Source organism: Macaca fascicularis, chromosome 15 (genome assembly GCF_037993035.2).
Source record: "Macaca fascicularis isolate 582-1 chromosome 15, T2T-MFA8v1.1".
Lineage (NCBI taxonomy): Eukaryota > Metazoa > Chordata > Mammalia > Primates > Cercopithecidae > Macaca > Macaca fascicularis.
The window spans coordinates 48,705,343-48,729,532 of record NC_088389.1 but is presented as its reverse complement, the minus strand read 5'-3'; the positions used below and the strand labels follow the sequence as shown (position 1 = coordinate 48,729,532).

The 24,190-nt window shown below is 44.5% G+C and overlaps 1 protein-coding gene across 14 annotated transcripts in view; it reads right to left on the bottom strand.

Annotated features, from left to right (window-relative positions):
* The window catches only part of PTPN3 (protein tyrosine phosphatase non-receptor type 3), a 123,421-nt gene that overhangs the window by 11,373 nt on the left and 87,858 nt on the right, over positions 1–24,190 (bottom strand). For all 14 annotated transcript variants that reach the window (XM_074016861.1, XM_074016865.1, XM_045373599.3 and 11 more), the window contains 8 exons: positions 23,706–23,892; positions 23,477–23,554; positions 21,919–21,975; positions 20,068–20,224; positions 18,045–18,205; positions 4,253–4,343; positions 3,920–3,981; positions 2,154–2,300 (listed from right to left, as the gene is read on the bottom strand). In XM_074016861.1, coding sequence (XP_073872962.1) covers positions 2,154–2,300; positions 3,920–3,981; positions 4,253–4,343; positions 18,045–18,205; positions 20,068–20,224; positions 21,919–21,975; positions 23,477–23,554; positions 23,706–23,892 — 940 coding nt within the window. The remainder of the gene's footprint in view (positions 1–2,153; positions 2,301–3,919; positions 3,982–4,252; positions 4,344–18,044; positions 18,206–20,067; positions 20,225–21,918; positions 21,976–23,476; positions 23,555–23,705; positions 23,893–24,190) is intronic.

Below are 24,190 nucleotides of genomic sequence, written 5' to 3'. Positions count from 1 at the left end.
GTGCCTCTGGCCAGGATGGTGAGCTCAGGGCGTGGACCACCTGGGTGCAGGTGCATGGCTGACAGCTTCAGCTTCAGGCACCTTGTATGTGAGGACACTTAGGTAGATGTGTCCTATCAACGAATGAGCAGATGGGTCTGGGTTCAGGAGGTGGAAGGAATCAGTGCCTAGATCCATTTGCTGAACCAACCATGGGGCCTGATGAAACCTGACTCAGAGATCAGTCCTCTGTCGAAGAGCCTCGTTGCCTAAGTGCACATTTTATCAAACAGTGTGTTTAACAGATAACAAGAGCAAGGAGGTTTATAGAGCTTTGTGCTGCCTCAAACCTCTTCCTATCACCTCACATGATCCTCATGGCAACCCAGGGTTCCCTAATGTTGCCCAGAGCAGCAAACCTATCTGCCTCTGGCCCTGTGAGACAAGGGGGCCAGGATCCCGACTCACTATGCCATGTGGAGCACCCACTACGGGAGGGGCAGCCAGCCCAGGGTAGCTCATTCTTAATTCTCAAAACAATCCCAGGAGACAGGCATTACCACCACCTTTCTAGTGACGAGGAAACTGAGGCTTAGAGCCCTGTGTAAGGTTAAACAGTGGAAAGTGGTGGTGCTGAACTCAAACACCTCCCCTGACCTCAATGCCCCTGCCTCTGACAGCCAGTGGGCCAGGAAGAGTACCTGTATTATTCACATATAGTTGTAAAAAATGATATTTCTCTCCAAAAGAAACATCTCTGATGGAAAGTGAGGGAGAATAACTTATTCAATTGCAATGTTTCTAAGAAGAAACCCATGAGCCTTAAGGGAGAGCACAAAGAAAAACATTTTGGGTAGGAATTTTAAAAGGGAGAAATCAAGTATCTCGTGAGGGAGTATCCCATTGACTGCTGGGGATATGAGGCTTCAAAGGAGGCTCTCTCCGCACTTGCAGACCTGAGAGCAGTACAGCGAGGTTGGTGAGTGGGGGTGGACTCCAGCCAGCTGCACACCTGCTGGGAGTCCCACTCTACTAAATGCATGGTATGGGAGAAAACAAATGGGAGATGCTGAAAGTTTCATCTCTCAGAGAAAGGTGCAAAGCTGCTGCCTGGAGTGATGGACTCCTAATCTGGAAGAACTGGTGGGTGGAGACGCGGGCGGGTTAGGGTCTTCAGGATAAAGGGCTGAGGTCATCCTGTCATCCAAGAGTTTGCAACAGGAGAGAGAGGAAACATGCACCCTGGATTTCAGAAGAACAGGTTTCTACCAATGGATAAACAGGGGAGGTTAAGTTCCAGGGCCAGAGATAGCGAAGGGAATGCTAGACCTCAGAGGAGATGGGAATCTCTAATGCAGGAAACTGACAAAGCAGCTGGAATGGCTTCAGTGAGAAAGAAAGGGCTGGGAAACAAACCCTCTAGGTCACAAGCGAGACCTCAGATGAGCTCAGGTGTAGAGTGGACATCAACAAAAGAGAAGGGCTGCCAGCAGCACAGAGCTGGCAGGCAGCAGCCATAGGAGTGGCTGGAGGAAGCTGAGGCCTCCTGGATCACAGAAAGGGCCTTTTCTCCCAAGCTGGAAGAAGCAGAACGAGGGAAAGAAGGGAGCTGCTATCCAGTGCAACCAACCTTTAGTGTTGTCATCAGCCCTAAGACAACAGACCATTCCTGGGGGCACTCCCTTTTCTCTGAGGAGAAGAATGACTTCCTGCTGAAAAGGCAGAGTCAACTTTACAGGGAAAAGAGAAGTGCAGACAGACAAGACAGGGACAGTGCCAAGCTGCCCGAATGGATTCTATGGAAAATGGCACAGTGATGCAATTTCCCCTTTTTACAAAGGCCACTGTTAACCTGGCACACACATTGCTCTTTCAGGACCAGCGCTTGTGCTGAATGGGCAAGGCCCGTCACGGCAGGGGATCTGGGGCACATGAAGTAAGGCTAGGAGAAGTACCTTCTGGCCTGTTGTAATGGATCCAAGCTGGGAATGGGGAAGAGGAGGGCTGAGCTTCCCGTCACTAGGGGTGTCTATTGGTTGCTCTGTAGAGGAGACTTAGGGTCACATACGGGCTGGACCAGGAGACAGTGAAGACCCTTCCCAGGGCTGAGATTCATGTTCCACAGAGCAGGATGTGACACTGCACACAGCTGAATTGGATATCAAGCTACTTACCCGCCCTCGCTCTGTGAGAGTCGTCAACATGACGATGAGTGACAACTTCTGATCCCAGACGACCTGCCAAAACTGTGCACAGGTATGCGGCAGGGGACCCTGAGCGGCGATGTACTTGTTCACAAGGTTAGCAGCAGGAATTTCCATCTGGCAAGAAATTGGTAAAGTATTAGAATCTGTTGCTGCCTCAGGGTGCACAGGGAACTGGATTTTAAACTCTTCTACTTGCTAACTGACATCGCACCAGAAAAATATCTCTTTATCAATTCACAGCAAATAAGGAAAATCAAACAAGTTATTTCTCATGCTTCTTGAAAAATATCTGACAAACACCAGCATCAGATCTTTAAGATAAAAGTGTGTGGTATTCAGTAGGCAAAAATCAGAAATCTATCTGTGACATGGCAGAAGAGTTTAAATGACTTTCATTGCTCTATCCTAAATATAATCCATATTGGCTATCTGCATTTTCAGTCGTATGTACCAATCCTACCCCTAAGTCTTTCCCTATGTAGGGTTTTCTATCAAAATCTATTTACATTTATTTAAAGCATACACCTTACAGGTTTACACCACCAATTCTTGTTGCACTTGGCTTTCTGCATGGCTTCAAATGCTTGGAAGTTGGTCAATCTTGACATTAAATGTTGAAATGTTTTGAAATGAATGTTTCAGGTAGAAATATTCCTGCTCCATTTTCCTTTCTGCCCTCTGGACTGAGTCCTTCTGACGAAAAACACTCAGAACCTGCTGAGCTCTGAGCTGGCACTGGGCTTCACTCACTCTCAGGTGAGCAAGGTAAAGGCAGGCTTCTAATTCACAGTTTGGCTGGTGCTTGGGTAAATGGCTTCCTCAGTCCTGGGATTACACGAAAAGACTGGGCTTTGTGGTGTTGCTGCTCCTAACGTTTCTGATGCTCTGCTTTTAAGAATGAATCCCATAGATGAATCCCATAGATGCTTTGGAACAGGTGGAATCACTGATGAGACCAATTTTTATTAGGGCATTTCTTGACACTTTGCTATAACTTGAGAACTTAATCTGAGAAATCGTCTGTCTATTTAGGAGTTGGCAGACCACGTATTGCCTGAAGGCCAAATCTGTCTGCCACCTTGCAAGCTAAGAGCGGCTTTTAATCCTTTTAAGTGGTTACATTTCAAATGCAAAGATCACATATTACTATCTGGTTGGCTACAGAAAGTCTGACCCCAGGTTCAGATAGAAGAAATGGAAGTCTAGAGAGGCCAAGTAAGTTGCCCAAGATGCATTTTTAGAGAGAAAATAAGTGCTTTTTCCATAATACGTGAAACGTTCCACTTTTTCTTTTTGGCTTATATGTACAGAGGAGGTTTTCTTTCTCTTTTTCTTTTTTTTTTAAGGCAGGATGACACTTATTACATGGAGAGAAACAGACAGTCACAAACACATCATAGACAGTCACAAACATACCACTAGCAAAAACAAACACCTGAATGGAAGCAGCTCAGTACAGGGGCATGTGGACGATTGAATTGGAAACACAGAACAAGTCTGGTCCCATCTTCTGTTAGCTTTGTGACTTTTCGAATGATTTTAACTCTCCGAACCTTAGTTTTCTCCTCTGTAAAATGAGACTATTCTGCCTTCCCTCCCGTGGCTGTTGTGGTGCTGAAATGCAGTGGTGAACGGGAAAGCACTGTGTCAACTGCAAAGCCCCACACAGGCCCTCATCATCGTTGTGACAGTGGTGAGTGTGCTCTTTAGCATCATCCAGATTCCTAACTTACGTTCACGTAACTTGCATTAATATAATCTTCATTTCCCTGCAATAATACCCGGGTGGTGTCATCTGCGGGGAAGAGAAAAATTGACCGATTATTCCGGGCATTATTTTTACCATACCAAGTAAACCAGAGTTCAGTTCCCAGCCCCATCTGCAGCTCTGCCTCATTAGCATAAACACTATTCCCCAACTGTTCAGAGTCTGAAATGGCTGCAATAAAGACGGTGGTGTTTACAGACACACTGAAAATCGTTCCAGAATACCAGACAATCTGTTTTAAAAAGGGAAACATTATCTCAGTGTAGGGGGGAAGGAGGCATTCATGCCGGATACTCACAAGGCAGCACATCTTTATATCGGTTTTTGTCCAAATTTTGAGGCAGCTTTGCAAACGTGATGGCCAAACCTGGCTTTTTTCTGTAGAGTTGCTATGTGAGAAATAGAGAAAAAAGAAAGCATTGCAAAAATCAGATGAAGAAAGTGTGAAAACATACTTTATCATTCACAGTACCAAAATCTTAACATTTTAAAGTGATTATGTGTTATATACTAAAAGAAAATCTTCCCAATAAGAAATTCTACAGTTTCATGAGAAACTGACTAAACACTTTAATAATATTTGTTTTTAATTTGAAAAAAATGCCATAGGAAGGGTCTGGGTCTCAGGTAATGGAGAATGGTAAGTGAAACCTTGTATTTATGACAACTATTTGACAAGAGCTAAAAGCAACTAGATGGGGAGAAAAAGAATTCTGACTCAAAATTAAATGGAAATCATCTAAGTTAGTCTAGAATCATTTCCCTCCAGTTCAGTGTAGTGAATCACACCCTTCCTTTAAGAACGAGAGCATTTCATTAATCATTTCAGAAGTCTATTTCCACAGGAAAAACATTTATCCCAATATATAGTAAACTTCATTTACAGAGGTACTTCTCTACACATGTAATCACAACCAAAAATCTCAAACAACACAATCTTTGCATATCTAAACTCATGTATTAGACATGTTCGTATGGTACCTGATGTGATTTTCACAACAGCCCTGTAAGAAGTATTAACTATATTCTTATTTTGCAAGTTCAACGTTTGTTTGAGATCACGAACTGGAAGAACTCAGATCTGACTCCAAGGCTTATCTTTTCTTTTCTATATGACTGTTTTTCCTTTTAATCCCTTTTCACCAGTGGTTTTTATTAACTCTATGGGAATTTAAAAACACAGTTTTTTCAGTGTTGGAAGTGATTTTTATTTTTATTTTTTTGCGGAAAATTTGGGAAATTCACACTAATATAAAGAAATCTGAGATGAGCTTTTCATATATTTTCTCCGGCTTATTTTCTCTGTGCCTACATGCACACAAATGAACAGAAGCATATATATGTAAACACATAATACATTTATATACTATGTTTTAAAAGCAAAAAATGAGACTGAACAACACATTGGCACTTTTGTTTTCTCTTCCTGAGGCAGGGTCTCTCTCTGTTGCCCAGGCTGGAGTGCAGTGATGTGATCTCGGCTCACTGTAACATCCACCTCCCAGGTTCAAGCGATTCTCATGCCTCAGCCTTCCAAGTAGCTGGGACTACAGGTGTGCATCACTAGGCCTGGCTAATTTTTGTATTTTTAGTAGAGACAGGGTTTCCTCATGTTGGCCAGGCTGGTCTCAAACTCCTGACCTCAAGTGATCTGCCCACCTGGGCCTCCCAAAGTGCTGGGATTACAGACATGAGTCACCGCACCTGGCTATATTGGCACTTCTTATGCTATGTTCTAGCCAACCTAAGTGTTCTATAAGAAGATAGTAAGTATTCCTCAGAAAAAGTTTCAAAGTCAAGACATTTGGAAAATATTTTATTTTTTATGAATCTCTAACAAGACAAGTTCTGCAATGCATAATGCATACATTTGTTAAATTCTGATCAGCTAAACATATCTCAAGCTAATTTGGCCATGGAAAATCTCAGTCTCTAATGGAGTATTCTGGGAAATAACTATCCTAATTTTCAAGCTGCTTTCTCCTACTTATTATATAGTATCTATTTCCCCATGTCATTAAATATTTTTTACACATATGATTTTTAATGGCTCAATAATTTAATCTATCTATCTATCTATCTATCTATCTATCTATCTATCTATCTATCTTTTTATTTTTTTGAGACGGAGTTTCGCTCTGTCACCCAGGCTGTAGTGCAGTGGCGTGCTCTTGGCTCACTGCAAACTCCACCTCCCAGGTTCACGCCATTCTCCTGCCTCAGCCTCCCGAGAAGCTGGGACTACAGGTGCCCGCCACCATGTCTGGCTAATTTTTTGTATTTTTAGTAGAGACAGGGTTTCACTGTGTTAGCCAGGATGGTCTTGCTCTCCTGACCTCGTAATCTGCCTGCCTCGGCCTCCCAAAGTGCTGGGATTATAGGCGTGAGCCACTGTGCCTGGCCGTTCACTATAATTTATTTTAACTTTTATCCCACTTTTTCACTAGGCTGTTTTGAAATTTTTTTTACTCAAACTTCTAAGAAGAGAATTACTATACCAAATAATATTTTTAAGGGTTGTTTTGGCTTTTGTTGTTTTGAGATGGAGCTTCACTCTTCTACCCAGGCTGCAGTGAAGTGGCGGGATCTTGGCTCACTGCAACTACCACCCCGCTGGGGTTCAAGTGATTCTCCTGCCTCAGCCTCCCGAGTAGCTGGGATTATAGGCGTCCACCACCACACTCGGTTAATTTTTGTATTTTTAGTAGAGACAGGGTTTCGTCATGTTGGCCAGGCTGGTCTCGAACTCCTGACCTCAGGTGATCCACCCAACTCGGCCTCTGAAAGTGCTAGGATTTTTGAGTTTTGATACATATAACCAAGTTGCCCTACAGGGATGTATGACAAATTCACCAAATTGTGGCCAACATCCTTAATAAAGATGTGTTTGCAGTCTGAATAGGGAGGGTAAAAAGGATTTCTCCCTCTATATTTTTGCAAATTGTATTGTTTTGTAAACTGGCTTCTGTGTTTTTTCTCTTACTAAATAAACAAATTAAACAGAATTCCCCAGAAGATAATTAACATGGAGAGTCTGGGTCATAATAACGGTGCCATATCTTATACATTTGCCAAATGTCTAGAATTTCCAAACACTCCAAGAGCTCAGTTACTCACCACCTTTACAGTTTTAGTTCATAACCATCAGGCAGCTGAACAACTTCTTAAACAACTGCAGTCTCTAATAAACTCTGTGAGTTCATTTTAGGAATAAACTAATGATTTATTAGAGGTTTTGGGTTGACTGGCAGAAGGCGGGCAGCTAAGTTAAATTTACCTACACGGCATTTTAGTTCTAATTGATTAAGTGAATATAATAAACAATTAAGTGAATATACAATTAAGTGAACATAGTAAAGCTAACCTGGTGGGAAAAAGATTTTTTTTTTTCCAAACAACAAAAGTGTAAATAAAATCAACTTGAGGTGGTCTAGCAGAAAAGCACAGCTACAGAAAAAGGCTTTAATTACTATAAGGACTTTAAATGTATCTCAGCAGTAATGATCTGCTGATAAATTTGTAAAGTACTAAGATAAATCGTACTAAGATAAATCATATATTAAAAAGTGTTAGGGCAGTGTTTACATTTTCTTTTTCTTTCTTTTTTTTTTTTTTGAGACATGTTGCCCAGGCTAGGCTGCGGTGGTGCGATCTCAGCTCACTGCAACCTCTCCCTCCAAGGCTCAAGTGGTTTTCATGCCTCAGTCTCCCGAGTAGTTGGGACTACAGGCACATGCTAATTTTTGTATTTTTAGTAGAGACATGGTCTCACCATGTTGGGCAGGCTAGTCTCAAACTCCTGACCTCAAGTGATCCACCTGCCTCGGCCTCCCTAAGCAATGGGATTACAGGCGTGAGCCACCATGCCCGACCAGGCAGTGCTTAAAAATTTTTAAATGTGTACGCTCTGGGCTTTATCCAACAGAAATACATAAAGATACATGTCACAGAAGTTTATCTGCAGCAAAATATTTATTCTCAGAAAACCAGACGCAGCCTGGATATTCCCCAAAGGTAAAGAAATGTTGACTTAAATGATAGTAGATTCTTACCAGAAAATTCTGTGCAAGTAAAAAGAATATGACAGACCAAAAGTACAGATTTACAAGGATATCTACTCATATACTTTTAAGTGAAAAATACAAGGTATTGAATAATTTATACAATGAATGATGATCATATAATAGCAACACACACAGTGCATATTAATATGTAAAGACACAATCTTGTGTGTGTATGCATGTGTATACGATATATCTGCATGAGCACTGTAACAAGTATGGAAGGATACAAACAAAATTGTCGTTTGTAAATTACAACAAAGAGGAAGAAACTGAAGGGGATAGGTGTCAGGAGACTATTTTACTTTGGTTATTTCTGAATTATCGCAGTAAGAATTGTTATTTTTAAATGCAAATGACTAAAGTGAGAAAAAGAAATACAACAGAAGAAATCTATTTAAAAAATTAAAAAGCAAAAAACTTTTAGAGAATTTTGGACAAATCAAAGTTAAGGTTGTTCTGGCCTTTGGAAAGTTTGACAACACACTCATATTTATGTTTGCAAAGGCCAACACTGAATAGGACTGAAGCAACCTAGTAGAAACAGGATTTAAACACTTGGTTTCTTAAGTGTTAAGAGTTGGTTTTTGGCTGGGCACAGTGGCTCATGCCTGTAATCCCAGTACTTTGGGAGGCTGAGGTGGGCGGATAGTTTAAGCTCAGGAGTTCGAGACTAGCCTGTGTAACATGGTGAAACTCCATCTCTACTAAAAATATAAAAATTATCCAGGTGTGGTGGTGCACACCTGTAGTCACAGCTACTTGGGAGGCTGAGGTGGGAGGACTGCTTGAGCCCGGGAGGTGGAGGTTGCAGTGAGCCAAGATTCTGCACTGCACTCCATCCTGGGCGACAGAGGAAGACCCTGTCTGTGTGTGTCTGTCTCTGTCTCTCTCTACGTATAAACATATATATACACACATATATATACGCACATATATATACACACATATATATACACACATATATATACGCACATATATATACGCACATATATATACGCACATATATATACGCACATATATATACGCACATATATATACACACATATATATACACACATATATATACGCACACACACACATATATATTTATATATTTCTAATCTTTATTTTTTTCAAGTTCCTACTTTTTAATTTTTTAATTTTTATTTTTTGAGACAGAATCTCACTCTGTTACCCAGGCTAGAGTGCAGTCAGTGGTGTGATCCCGGCTCACTACAACCTCCACCTCCTGGGTTCAAGCAATTCTCCTGCCTCAGCCTCCCGAGTAGCTGGGATCTGTACACAGGTGTGCGCCACCATGCCCAGGTAATTTTAGTATTTTTAGTAGAGATGGGTTTTTGCCATGTTGCCCAGGCTGGTCTTGAACTCCTGTGCTCAAGCAAGCCACCGGTCTCGGCCTCCCAAAGTGCTGGGATGACAGCTGTGAGCCACTGTGCCCGGCCTCAAGTTCCTAAAATTTATCGACTCTTCTCCAGGCCCTGTGGGCTGCTTGGCAGCCTGGTTATGAAACACTGCTCTGAGAAGGCGGAGGGACAGAGTGGAAAGTGATAGTAAATACATATGTCTTTCTGGAAGGGTCAGGGATGAAACGGAATGAGTTAAGGCTTTGTGATACTGGCCAGAGTATGAGATGTGGCTTTTAAGAAAACCTTCATTCTTCTTTCATTTTCTAATTCATTGGAAAAACAACAATTTGCTTTGGTTATTCCTGGGCTGAAGGAGTGTGAGGCAGATAACAGCTCCTGGCTGTAGATCCCTTAGATTCTGTCCTAGAATGGGAGCCACCAGGAGGCTGAGAGGCAGGGTCACAGGGATAAAGAATGACAAAACCACAGAACTTTATGAAAAATTATTAATTTTTATATCCTAAAATGCTTTGTTCTCATTCTATCAGAGTCTAGTTATAAGAAGCTCTGAAACTAAAGGTAAATTATAAAAAGATTGGCTAAGAGGGGTTGCTAAGGAACAACTGTATTGAAATTATAGTATCAATATCACCAGCTCTGGCCTCCAAAGACAAAAAATTTGAATGGTGGGAGCAGATGCTCTCCAGTGTGGTAGGGGTGCGATGGATGGTTTTTTTTTGGCTTAAATATTTCTTCTTAGAACAAGTCACCTACTATAATATTAGAGAAGGCATCAAGTGACTCTAATCTCACTCAACTAAAGGCGTGCAGCCTAGTCACATCCCTCAGATGAGAGCTTCACACACACCCAAGGCTCTAACCAGAGGGTGCCAGCAAGGCCCTGCACAGTGGAAGCAAGCACTCCGTCAACTCTATGAACAGAAAAAGGGGAATTCCTGAAGGCTGAGAACCCAAGAAGGGGGAAGAAAAATGGAAAAGGACAGGAAAAAAAAGGGCGCCGGGAATCAAGGAAACCATGGGTAAGGAGACAGCAAAGGGCAGAAGCAGATTGCCTTTCATGCCCTCCACAAAAACCCAGAGCCGACTCCTAGGAACCAAGTTTCAAAACGGCTGTTTGCTGTATCGGCCACTATGGCATTATCTTTATGGAGGCAGGAATCTCATTTGTTCACTGCCATAAACCCCAGGCCAGCATTGTGCCTGGCACATAGTAGGTGCTCAATCAAAATTTGTAGTGTGAAAGAATAATGGGATCTGCTGCTTTCAAAAATGAGTGCCAACCATGTGAATAAAGCATGCCAAGAAAATTTCAAAGCAATTTCAGCTTTCTTAGACACAGTGCCCTATAACTAAGCTGAGGGTAACTCATTTTTTACAAAAGGCCCACCCCAAGAGGTTGTTTTCCTAGTACCACTTGGTAGACAAATTAACAGTTCACTACTCACGGGCAGCTCATCCACACTGGGACATCCCTTTCCTTTGTATCTGACCCAGCCAGAGGGCAAGAGAAACCATCCAGCGGGGTCTTGGGGCCTCTACCTACCTTCCCAGAAAGGTTTGCTGGATTGAAATCGTTGCTAGTAATTTTGGGACCTTCCATAGTCCCCCTTTCCATGCACAGTCCCAGCTGCAGATTCTACTGCTGGCAAACCTAGCAAGTATTCTTGCAGGGCCCCTTTCAGATAGATACACAACAATAAGTTATGGCAGCACTTCCTTTAGGTGGGTTGCTGGCACTTGAAATGTAAAAGCTACCCACACGGTCATTCTAAAGCCCCCAGTTTGCTCTGTGTAACCCAGACACATCATACTGATGATGTTTTCTTTCCTTAAAAAACAAAAAACAAAAAACAAAAACTATTTGGAAAACTGTTTTTAAAAATGCAATCTTTTGGGTCGGGCATGGTGGCTCATGCCTGTAATCCCAGCACTTTGGGGGGCCAAGATGGGCAGATCCCTTAAGACCAGAGATCTAGACTAACTTGGCCAACATGGTGAAACCCCATCTCTACTTAAAATACAAAAATTAGCTGGGCATGGTGGTGCAGGCCTGAATTCCTAGCTACTCAGGAAGCTGAGGCACGAGAATCACTTGAATGTGGGAGGCAGAGGCTGCAGTGAGCCAAGATCACACACCACTGCCCTCCTGCCTAGGCCACAGAATGAGACTTGGTCTAAAGGGTTCTAATCTTGAAGATATAATTGCTCTCATTAATTTCTACAGGCGTCAATTTAAACCTCTCATAAAGTTTTCAGCTACCTCTGCCCTTCCAAATGCACCTTTTATAATTATCACAGGAGCCAGTGAGTCACTTGTTTTGATATTAATGGCTATCTTCTATAATGGGCAATGTAGGAGTGAGGAAAGTAGAAATAGGGGTCAGAAGAAAAAAGATGGTTTCTGGTTTTGGTGAAGATGGTAGATGCTGAAGTGGAGGGGCCGGGTATCTGAGTTTGAACATGACCTTTGGTGGTCTCTTGTAGCCACTGCTGTAATCCATCAACTGGGGGATGCAGGCATTCTCTTGTGGTGTTCCTCATTTTCGAGGTCTTAACTAACCGTGGGCAAGGAGGCAGGGAAGCCGTGAGTCACCTGGTCACCAGATAAAAATGGACAATGGGATCCTTTGTTGCTGGGAAGCTGGTTCTCAAATAAAGGACAGGTTAACATCATCACTTAGATTTTATCCAGGAAAGTCTATACCAAATGCAGATCCTGTCCTTTGCTTAAATGAACACTTCAACTCAGGGAACATGTAGATTAAGCTGCAAGTTTTTCTTGGGAACAAACAAAAACAAGAGCTTCCTGGAAGTGGTAATTCTGGGGTCAGTGGTAACCTCAATTCTGCTCCTTTACATAAGAGAAAGAGGAACACCCTATCTTGGCTACACAAAGAGTATTTATGCAGTTTGGGGCCAATAAAAAATTCCACCAAACTGCTCCCATTGATGTAGCTCATACAGTGTGGCTACCAAAGGGAATGGCTAAAGTTGGAGGACGGGGTGAGGGCTGGGTACACTCAGCAATGGCGAGTTGCTACCAATAAGTTCAATTTTTATTTTTTGAGACAGGGTCTTGCTCTGTTGCAGCCCAGGCTGGAGTGCGGTGGGATGACCATGGCTCACTGTAGCCTCAACCTCCCAGGCTCCAGCAATCCTCCCGCCTCAGCCTCCCAACATGTTGGTATTACAGGCATGAGCAACTATGCCTAGCCTAGATATTTAACATATATGCTAATCGTGGCTCTGACTAGTTATGTGCCACTGGATAAGTCCCTCAGCCTCCCTGATTCTCATTTTCTCCATCTATAAAAGGGTGATCCTAACCATGCTGGCCATATCGACTTCACAGAACTGTTGTGAGAGTCAACAGAGACAACATATGTGCACCACACTTGGTAGGCTCCAAAGTGCTATAGAAATGCTAATTATTAAGTGTGATTTTATGACAGCTGGGACCAAATGCTTTCTGGAACACACTTGTGATTGTTTACTGAAAGCCACAGGAGGGACTGGGGAATTCCCTTCATGAAAAAAAAAAAAAAAAAAAAAAAAAAGAAAATGCTCCAAAGTAAGCGCTGATAGAAACCAGCTCTCGCAGAAGGGATTTAAGGCTACCCCAGGGCAGGTCTTTGGTGTCATGGAGTGCGTGGTTTGGACACCTGCGGTGGGCCCTGTTGGGGAACAGCCCCTTCCTCTTCCTACTCCTGCCCAGTGTATGCCCCCATCGGCCAGGATGCCCACCTGCCAACCACACTGGAGGAGGTAGAGAATCAGAACACTAGGACTAGACGACCCAGACCTCCAAACCCAGCGCAACACAGTTAATTTTTTTTTTTTTTTTGAGCTCTGTTACCCCGGCTGGAGTGCATTGGTGCCAACATATCTCACTGCACCCTCAACTTCCCAGGCTCAAGTGATCCTCTCACCTCAGCCTCCCAAGTAGCTGGGACCACAGGTGTGTTCCACCATGGCTGGCTAATTTTTTTATATTTAGTCTCAAACTCCTGGCCTCAAGTGATCCCCGTTTTGGCCTCCCAAAGTGCTGGGATTAGAGGCATGAGCCCCCATGTCCGGCCAGTGACCACCTTTTATGCAGACTTCGGGCATGTTCTACAGACTCTTGGAGCCTCCCTTTATTTATAAATAATAATAGTTGTTACTTCTTATGGCACTTTGACCACATACCACATAACACATTAAGTATTTATCTCATCTAATTATTAAACGAACTCACAAGATACCCAATTTATAGATGGAGAAACAGAGGCCACAGAGGTTGGGGACATGCCTAAGGCCACATAGGAAGTGAGGGTAGAGTCAGGATTTAAAATCTGTCTGGTTCCGTGTAGGGAGACAGTCTCTTGGAGATATATACATATATATATGTGTATATATGTGTATATATATATATTTTTGTTTTGAGACAGAGTCTTGCTCTGTCGCCCAGGCTGGAGCGCAGTGACGCAATCTTGGCTCACTGTAAGCTCTGCCTCCCGGGATCACGCCATTCTCCTGCCTCAACCTCCTGAGTAGCTGGGACTACAGGCGCCTGCCACCATGCCTGGCTAATTTTTTTTTGTATTTTTAGCAGAGACGGGGTTTCACCGTGTTAGCCAGGATGGTCTTGATCTCCTGACTTCGTGATCTGCCCGACTCGGCCACTTAGAGTGCTGGGATTACAGGCGTGAGCCACAGCGTTTGGCCAGCAGCCTCTCAGATATTTTCTAGCTCAGATGTTTTATTATTCTAAAAAACAACTCACATATCAATAGCATTTAGTAGTTTTCAAAGGTTAGAGTGGCTAAGAACCAGCTCTTGAGTTGGCCTGCCTGGGTTCCAATCAGCCTTTGACATTTACTGTGAGACCTTGAAGAGGTCACTTAATCTGTCCAAGACTGTGCTCCCTCATGCCTACAACTGGGATAATGACAGCATCTATACAGGGCTCTTGTGAGAACTACCTAAGGTGATACCCTTTAAAGTCCGTGGCACATGGTAAGTGCTCATGAAAGCTTTCCTATTAGTTTCCCATTTTATCTGGTTTCCTTTTCTATGCCTCTCCTCTGGCTGCTCTGTAAGAAACCTTTCTCGCACCTGTAACAGTGGTTTTCACATGACGGTCTGTCTAGTCTAGGGTGCCCTGGGGGCCAGTGAGGGAAGATTGAAGAGGCTGGGCTGAGGACCCCACTGGCTCCATCGCAGGTCACAGAGCAGACCTGCTTTCATCTGTTCTGTATTTTGGAATTCTGCAAATGATTTGATTAAAAAGAGGGTTTCCTACTTGAATTTCCTACTTGAGGAAGTGTATAGACAAAAATTAAGGACACGTGTACACACTAAAACGCAACCCTAAAATGCATACATTCTCCGTTTCTTACGCTGTCATCCAACTCCACCCTCCAAAGACAAGGCCTCAGATGCACAGCGGGGGGCCAGTGGTTCCGGTTGGGTCTCTCCTCTGGAACAGCGTGTGCATCAAAACAGGTGCTGATCTTGTCAAAAGTACCAGTATCTGGGTCTCATCCTGGTGCGGCCGATCCACTAGCTTTGGGCGGGGCCTTGATTTAATAAACTCCCCAGATGATCTCCGTACAAGTGGTCGGAGGGTCACCCTTTCAGAAACACAGGTTGGTGACAGAGTGGGTATTTATCTCTAATGCCTTTGAAAACTTTTCAAAAAGTTGAACACTTTTCAAGGGAAATCACTGCGGGATTCCCATATGTAAAACACACCTCGAACTGGAGCCACCTGCGCGAAGGAGGCTTCGCGGAACACCGGAAACACCAGCCTTTGGGTTTTCCTCAATGAGAGCCCACAGCGCCTCCTTGTGGACTATCTGATAAACTGGAACCAGTTCTCGCGGTGCTGAAGGACGGTCGTCACCTGGATGCATCGTCCAGGACCTGCACTTGTCAACCCAGGTGGGCTTGTCTCTTTATGCTACCTGATACCCCCATGAGCTTTGTCTGCATTTGGGCTGAGATTTTCCTGCAATACGCTCCCTCCCCGCAACACTTAATCCTATCCACTCCTTTATTAATCCCACATCTCACTCCAGGGATCTCCTGGAGTCCTCTGACCTCCAGTTGCTGCAGAACATACATTATGTATAACAACATCTTACCCTGTCTTGGTCTTCAGCTGTTTCTGGGACACATTTCTCCTCAAATACACTAAAATTAGACTGTCAACTCCTTGGGGCCAGAAACACCCCTCTCCTTCCCTCATCAAGTTCCTGATCCAGGGGAAATACCCAAGACACATTCACTAAATCAATGAACAAATGACTTTGCACCACCTTTCTTGTACTCTCTAATACCAAAAAATCGATATGCACTGTGACTGGCTTTTAAGTTCTTCCTTGTTTCAATTTTGGAGTGTGTAAAAATATGAACGAGCTTTACTGCTCAAAATGTGAACTATTTTGAAAGGCAAAGCAGAGAAGATAACCTCTATATTTCCTTCTTCTTCTTCTTCTTCTTTTTTTTTTGAGATGGAGTCTTGCTCTGTCGCCCAGGCTGATCTTGGCTTACTGCAACCTCCACTTCCCAGGTTCAAGCAATTCCCCTGCCTTAGCCTCCCAAGTAGCTAGGATTACAGGTGCCCGCCACCACGCATGGCTAATTTTTGTATTTTTAGTAGAGACCGGGTTTCACCATGCTGGCCAAGCTGGTCTTGAGCTCCTGACCTCAGGTGATCCACTCGCCTCGGCCTCCCAAAGTGCTGGGATTACAGGCGTGAGCCAATGTGCCCAGCCTACATTTTCTTCTTTTTAACCAAAAGTGTGAACAGCCTCCTGTAGGCCACTGAAAAATAGGGCTATGTCCCTTTGTAGAATACTCAGTAATATATCTATTAGTTTTACCCAAGTAATTATATTGTTACTACCCTTTTATCCAGACTTCATTTCCATAAGGTACATAATTTTTGTTTTATACTGTGTCAAGATGATTAATAAAAAATGTTAAATGGCTGGTTGTGGTGGCTCATGCCTGTAATTGTAGCACTTTGGGGGGCCAAGGCAGGTGGCTTGCTTCAGCCCAGGAGTTTGAGACCAGTCTGGGCAACATGGCAAAACTGCATCTCTACAAAAGAATAATACAAAACAAATTAGCGAGGAGTGGAGCGGTGCATACCTATAGTCCCAGCTGCTCGGGAGGCTGAGGTAGGAGGATCACTTGAGCCTGGGAGGTGGAGGCTACAGTGAGCCAAGATGGCACCACTGCACTCCAACCTGGGTGACAGAGACCCTGTCTCTAAATAAAGAAATACATTAATTAATTCCCTGCTGATTGTTTTGGGGGGGGAAGTCAGTCACTTTTACTTTCTGGCTTGTGGATTTTTGCTTTCTACGCTGTTCAATACACATTGCTTTAATTTATTTTCACATGCATCATAAAATCAACCTTTCACTCACAGCTCTCTGCTTTGCATTCCTTCGTTTTCAGCATTCCTATTACTCAAGCCTTCCTGAATTACTCTGCAGTCACACACATTTCACAAATGTCCGGGTTTTGCTTCTTTTTCCTTTATGTGGTTTTCTAATAAATAATGCATTGTTGATTTCTGTTCTTGAGTCCCATGTGAGACTCTCTTCCTGAATTTATGAACCCAGACTGTTGTTATTTCTAATGATGATCTATTTTCTTTTGTTGACCTATTTTATGCTTTTTGGTATTCTTTTATTACAGGAATTACTCTGTTTTCTTCTACTTTCAAATAAATTAGGGAGATGGGCTGGGTGTGGTGGCTCACGCCTGTAACTTCAGCATTTTGGAAGGCCGAGGCGGGAGGACTCCTTGGGTCCAGGAGTTCACGACCGGCCTGGGCAACATAGTGAGACCCTACCTCTATTTTAAACAACAACAACAACAACATATTTAAAAAATAAAAATAAGAAAATAAATTTGGAAGATGAACACATTCTATTTTAATTCTGTTAGTAATCAGTAAAACTGGCTTAAAAGCTGAGTCTCCTTTGGTTCCCTTTTGTTTTATAAAAAATGTCTGTGTGTACCTTTGTCAACAGCCTGAATCCTAGGGATCACAGGTTCCCCTGGGAAAGACAGGCGTTTGAGTTTGGTTTCTTGTGTTTATAGGGTTCTGGGCAAACTGGGAGGGCAAGACACTGTGCCCTCATGGGATGACACTAATTGCTCCAAATTCCAGTGCACGGCTGGGGGTGGTCAGAGAGCTGGCTCCTTCACCCACCCTGGGCTGCTCACCCACAACTGTCTCTCCACTGCCTTCTACTGCTGGGAGTTTTGAGCTTTTGTGTTGGCAGCTAAATACGCTCAGAGTCCCTCCTCCTCAGTTTCTGGCATGTTTCTCCATGACTACCAAATGTTACTAGAATAAGAGGGTGAGACAGAGTTCAGCGAGGGTGGCCATCCTGATCCCTGCTTGCTGCTCCGAGCCTGAGGTGGTGCTGCCTGCTGTGCTCTGTTATCCATGACAAGCACAGGCCTCGCCCTGTCAGTCCTCACAGAGACTCAGTTGACTGTTTTTGGTTTGTGAAACACACAATCACCTCGGCCGAGGAAATGAGGGCTTGTGTCTCTGCCTCATTTCCTCTGCTGCTCAGAGGCAGGGACAGCCTCACAGGCGACACGGCAGTGGCCCAGGCCTTGGGATTCAGCCTCCAGAGGGTCTTACCTCAAACTGGATCAGCACCGTCCCGCTTTCGAGGCCCTTCTTTAGTTGTGCCATGGACCCCTCCAAAGTGTCCCCACCCTCTGGACACATGGGGAAAATGGCCTCGGGGAAAAGCTGGTTCAGTTCATCTTCAGACTTGAAGTCAGCGAATGAGCGGACAGCTGTAATGTACAAGACAGGGCATCTGACTTGTGCAGCAGCACCCGGGTTTATCAGTTTTCCTCAAACAAATCACACCTATGACACCTGAATGCAGATGGTTGAAAACATCTTATTAAATGATTAAGCTACACGGTAATCATTTGCACCAAAGATACTACTTCTAGGTGAATGATTCAATATGTGTTAATTACATAAAATGACATGCTAATCTTCCTGGTTAGTTTTAAATAATGGTGTTTAGCACCCAGAGGTTTTTGTCAAAGGTAAAGGAAAGGGAAAGAGTGTTTTTTTAAAAAGCATATTGTCTCTGCTTGCTCTTTCTGACCTGGTTATTCTTCTACCCATCCCGACTCCCCTTTCTTTCTCAGGTTTTTTCATTTACTTCCCAAAACTGGGCATTTCCCCAGGCATGAGGGTGAGGTCAAAGGCTTTCCCTGTGACACCATCATTCCTGAGAGCGCAATCCCTAACTCAGGGCCATTTCTGTGTGGGAGGCTCCTACGTAAATACTGTAGTCCTAGCATCTCTTCTGTGCTTCAGCCCTACCTCTTTAGTGCACATTCTCCCTTCATGTTAAATTCAATACAGGTGAAAGCAAAGCTAGGACCCCCCCCCCACCTCCCACCTTGCACAGGTGGGGATCCGGAGAGATCCAATAAGGCCTCACGGAGGAGGTAGGGTCAGAGCTGGTCCTAGTGGCTCTGGACTGAGAGTTGTAGTGGGAGCAGAGCTGAGGCAGGAGCGCAGCAGTGTGGGGTGTGAGCCACATGTGCTAGGAAGGCAGAGACACAGGGCCAGGGCTTTGCAGCTACAACCTTCATTTACTTTCAGTATTTTACAGTTGTGCAGGGTGTTCAAGGAACTTGATGTATTATTTTATAACAACAACTATAAAGACAACATTGTGATGCTCAGTAGGGGCTGTCCTTCAAACCTCTGCTCCCATCAGGCAGCAATGCAGGTACTTTCCAGTCTAAGTGCCATTGATTGATTGATTGATTGCTTGATTGAGATGGAGTCTCGCTCTGTCACCCAGGCTGGAGTGCAGTGGCACGATCTTAGCGCACTGTAACCTCCACTTCCTGGATTCAAGTGATTCTCCTGCCTCAGTCTCCTGAGTAGCTGGGACTATACCCACACGGCACCACACCTGGCTATTGTATTTTTGGCAGAGATGGGGTTTCACCATGTTGGTCAAGTTGGTCTCGAACTCCTGACCTTGGGTGATACAACCGCCTCGGCCTTCTAAAGTGCTGGGATTACAGGTGTGAGCCACTGTGCCCAGCCCCAAGTGTCATTTAATCTTCACAACAACCCTGTGAAGTCGGGACCACTCCTGTCCTCCTCCACACCTGAGCCAGCTGAACCACAGAATGGTTATGTAACTCCTGCAAGGTCCCTAGCCCGCAGAGGCAGAGTGAGGAATCACCTGAGACAGTCAGGCTCTGCTCTCCTCACTGCCTCCCCGACAAAATCAAACATGCATGAATAAAATATCACCCGATCATTTGGGAAGGGGCTGAAAATGCAAATGTCTGCAGGGTCGTGCCGCTTAGGGACTGCGTGACGTGGGCTGCGTTGGGCCTGGGAGGAATTGGGAGCCAGGGGCTCATGTCCTGTATAAAGAGGGTGGGTGGGCGCTGCCTCCCTCCAGAAGACTGGCCACATGGGGACAGGCTCATGTGGGCAGATCTTCACATTTTTCAAGTGAGAAGCCAAACATTGGGTTATTACCTGAAGATTCTTGATTTTCAAATGTTGGCTACAACCTCAACATTTTCAAGAGCAGATAAAGGGCTGGAGCAGGCGTGGCTTTGCTAGGGCAGTGTCCCTATGGCTCCGCCCCCCAGGTGGCCATTACCTCTCCTCCTGATCACCAGGGCCAGCTCCCGTGAGTGGGACTCCCGGCTGGCTTTGATGAACATCACCACTTGGTCATGGGTGTGTTCTGAGATGTCCCGGCCATTGATTAACACGATTTGATCCCCTTCGTTCAGCTTAGGAATGCAGGTGTCCGCCTGGGTGGAGGGGAAAAGCAAATTTCTCCTGTTACCATAACACAGTCCTCGGGGGAAGAACCATGACTTGCTCTGCTCCCAGACACCTGAGACCACGATCAAGTTTGCCTTCTCTCCCTCGGGTAGTACTGTCATTGTTTTTATAATACATCTACTGCTATGTGGACATGGTAGTTGGTTGCACGATATAAAGAAGTACTGCTCAGAATATAAGTTATAAAACATTTCAGAATAAGGCTATAAAAACTGCTGATGCCATTCCTCTGTGGTAGTCAACCTTCACTTATTATAATATAACTATACCATTTCCAGCCTTTTGTTTCCTAGATGTACGGTTAGGAAATGATTTGCCAGCTAGAGGTGAGTATTTATCTGTCTTGCAAAGGTGAAAGCTTTTGTAAGCTTCACAGCAGAGGCAAAAACCATTATGGAGAGAAGTAAGGTACTGAACAGCACAGGAAAGAAAGCCTTCTGAATTTACAGAAACCATAAACAGTAACAAAAGTTAAATGACAAGAGCTTAAGGACTACTTCAGAGTAATCCCAACATGGCTCACTGTAAGGAGGCACAGTGACTCCTACTGCTTTAAAAAAGCAGATGATTAAAAGGTAACTATGGAGCCAGGTGAGGTGGCACACATCTGTGGTCCCAGCTACTTGGGAGGTTGAGGCAGGAGGATTGCTTGAGCCTAGTTTGAGGCTGCAATGATCGCACCATTGCATTCCAGCCTGGGCAACGGAGCGAGACCCTGTCTCTCAAAAAAGAAAAGAAAGGTTAACTATGGAAAGTGATGAACATGTTAATTTGTTTGACTGCAGTACTATATGTATAACAAGACGTCATGTTGTATACCTTGAGTATGCACAACAAAAAAATTAAAGGAAAAAATTACTTATCATTATTTTAAAAACAATCAAATAAATTTATTTTATTTTATTTTTGAGACAGAGTCTCACTCTGTCGCCCAGACTGGACTGCAGCAGCGTGATCTCAGCTCACTGCAACCTCTGCCTCCTGGGTTCAAGGAATTCTCCTGCCTCAGCCTCCCGAGTAGCTGGGATCACACCTGTGCGCCACCACGCCCAGACACTTTTTGTATTTTTTGTAGAGACGGGGTTTCACCCTGTTGGCCAGGCAGGCTGGTCTCAAACTCTTGGCCTCAAGTGATTTACCCGCCTCGGCCTCCCAAAGTGCTGGGATTACAGGTGTGAGCCACTATGTCTGGCCTAAAAACAATAAAATAAATTTGAAAGAAAAACAAAGCAAATGCTCTTCTTAGGAGGCCTAAACAGAGGATGAAAGGGGCACTGGTGGAAAGATGGTGAGAAGAGGCACAGGGCCCACGTGCCCACTTAGAGTGAGCAGGACAGCAGACTGCCTGAGTTTCCTTCTCTTGAAAAGGACTTCCGAAAATTTAATGTGCACACCAGCCACTCAAGGCTCTTGTTAAAAATGCAGATTCCGGTTCAGCAGGCCTAAGATGGGGCCAGAGAGCCTGCATTTCTAATGAAGTCCCAGGTAACACGGGTGCTATGGCTTCAAAGAGCACAGTGAGCAGCAAGGTTCTAGAAAACATGGTGTATCTAAGCACGTTCTTTGCTCTGGCAGAAAAAGAAATGGGACACAGAAACAGAAACCTGTTAGAATTAGGGGAGAACAAACATGAGGAATAACATGGAATGTATTTACTTACAGGTGACTCTGGGTTTATCCTTGATACCACAAGAGGCATCTTTTGATCCACTCCTCCCTGTAAACATTTTAAAGTAAAAAAAAAAACAATGTTTTTTAAGTTAAAAAAAAACAAACAAACACTGGAGTAGCCACAGCATCAACAACATGGAGGTACCAATAAATGTGAGTCTTTGGTACAGCGAGGCTTCAAACTTCACTATCGCTGATTAGAATCACACGTCATTTCAGAAATACGGAACAAATTCCTGACCCCTCGATCCAGCGGGCTGACCAGGACTCTGTTCAGAAGCCTCCCTCTGCCATCCCCACAGTTCATGAACTAAAAGATGCACTCAGAGAGAGCAAGCTCCTCCTTAAAAACGCAGACGCCCCCAGGAGAGGGACTCCACAGCATGTCTTCCGAGTGCTGCTAGAAAAGGGGGCTTTCAGCAGAGGTGAGCAAGGCCTGGGAAAGGGGCGCACCCTGTGAGCGCATCTGGCTGTGAGCGCTGGTCCTCAACACAGCTGCTGGGGCAGATGAGGGTGTGCGCGATGGCAGCTGGGGGGTAGGGGACCACCTGCCCTCACTTTGTCCTAGAGCAGGGGTGAGTACACGTTTCCTGTAAAGGGCCAGAGAGGCTTTGTGGGAGTGAGGGGTCTGATGCAACTGCTCAACTCTGCAGTCATTAACCCACCAGTAAACAAATAGGTGTGGCTGTTACCAAAAAAACTAGTTACAGAAACAGATGGGATTTGGCCTATGAGTTTAGTTTGCAGATCCTGCTTAAACGTGCCTGGAGGAGAGTGGTGGCCCTGCAGGTTGAACTTGAATTGTTTTCTCTTATCAGCTTCAGCAATGCTGAGGGGTTCTCTTAATAGCATTCCTGAAGTGGGTAGATCTGTTTGCCAAGTGTGTGCCCTCATCTCTTGGAACCTCAGTATTCATTTGCAAAATGGGTTTAAAAATACTGACCTTACCACTTATTATCAGAACTTAAGAAGGTGCTATGAATCTAGTGCATAGCCAATGCCAGGCACAGAGCCGGCACTTGGCCTTTGACAGCTGTTAAGGCCACATTAAAAAAAACCTCTCAATTCTAGGCTGGGCACAGTGGTTCACACCTGTAATCCCAGCACTTGGGAAGGCCAAACCGAGTAGACTGCTTGAGGCCAGGAGTCTGAGACCAACTTGGACAACATGGTGAAACCCCATATCTACAAAAAATATGAAAAATATTAGCTGGGTATGGTGGTGCATTCTGATAGCCCTAGCTGAGGTGGGAGGATCACCCGAGCCTGGGGAGGTCAGCGCTGCAGTGAGCTGCGATCGTGCCACTGCACTCTAGGTTTGGGCGATAGAGTGAGTTTTTTTCTCAAAAAAAAAAAAAAAAAAAAGAAAAGAAAAGCCAAAAAACTCAAACTAAACAAAAACAAAAAAACTCCCCAACTCTCAATTCTGAGGGTTGAATCAATTTCCTTATGCAACTCGGGAATGCAGCACATTTCTAATGCAAATTAAAAACTCATGGAAAGACTGCTTCACAGCACAAAACTTCCTTTATAAATACACAACGTACCTTAAGATTAAATCCAAATTTTCCATCTTCATCTGGTGTGATACGGATCAAGACTAAGTAGCCGTCACCATTATCATTCTGGAAAACGTTTGAAAGTGGTCATTTACATTACATTTCTCTCCAGCAGTTGGTGATAAGATATTTTCATTTAGTCAGAGCTACTCAGCTGCCCACAAGGGGTCTGGAAGCCCTGGCCGGGTGGGTCACCCGGCTGCCTGCGCTCGCTCACCTTGTCACAGTAGTACTGGCTGGTATCCTCGGTGGAGCCCCCTTTGGTCACCCTGTGGAAGTCATCTAAGAACTGCTGATCAACGCCGTCAGGTGAGCAGGAGCCTGGAGCATTTGAAGACGGAGACACGGAACTGGATGACTTTTGGGTCCGGTAGCTTTGTGCTGGATTGTTCTCAGATAGACTCCTTCATCATGGGGAATGAGGAGACATTAATAACTGGGTTACTGTTTTATTAGAGCAAACACTGCTGACTGTAGGGGCCTGGCACCTGGGGGCTATATGTTTCCCTGGAGCCTCAGCTGCACGGGTTGTCAGCAGGATTTGAGTACACTCAGGGCGCACTGACCACCCCCGCCCACATCTGGCCTAGACATTGTCACTGGTTTTGGGGAAAAGGGATAGGAGGCAGGGTGGATCTGGAAACTGCTGAAAACTCTGCGCCCTTCCCTGCTGCTTTAGAAGGGTGAAAGGGAGATGTGTCC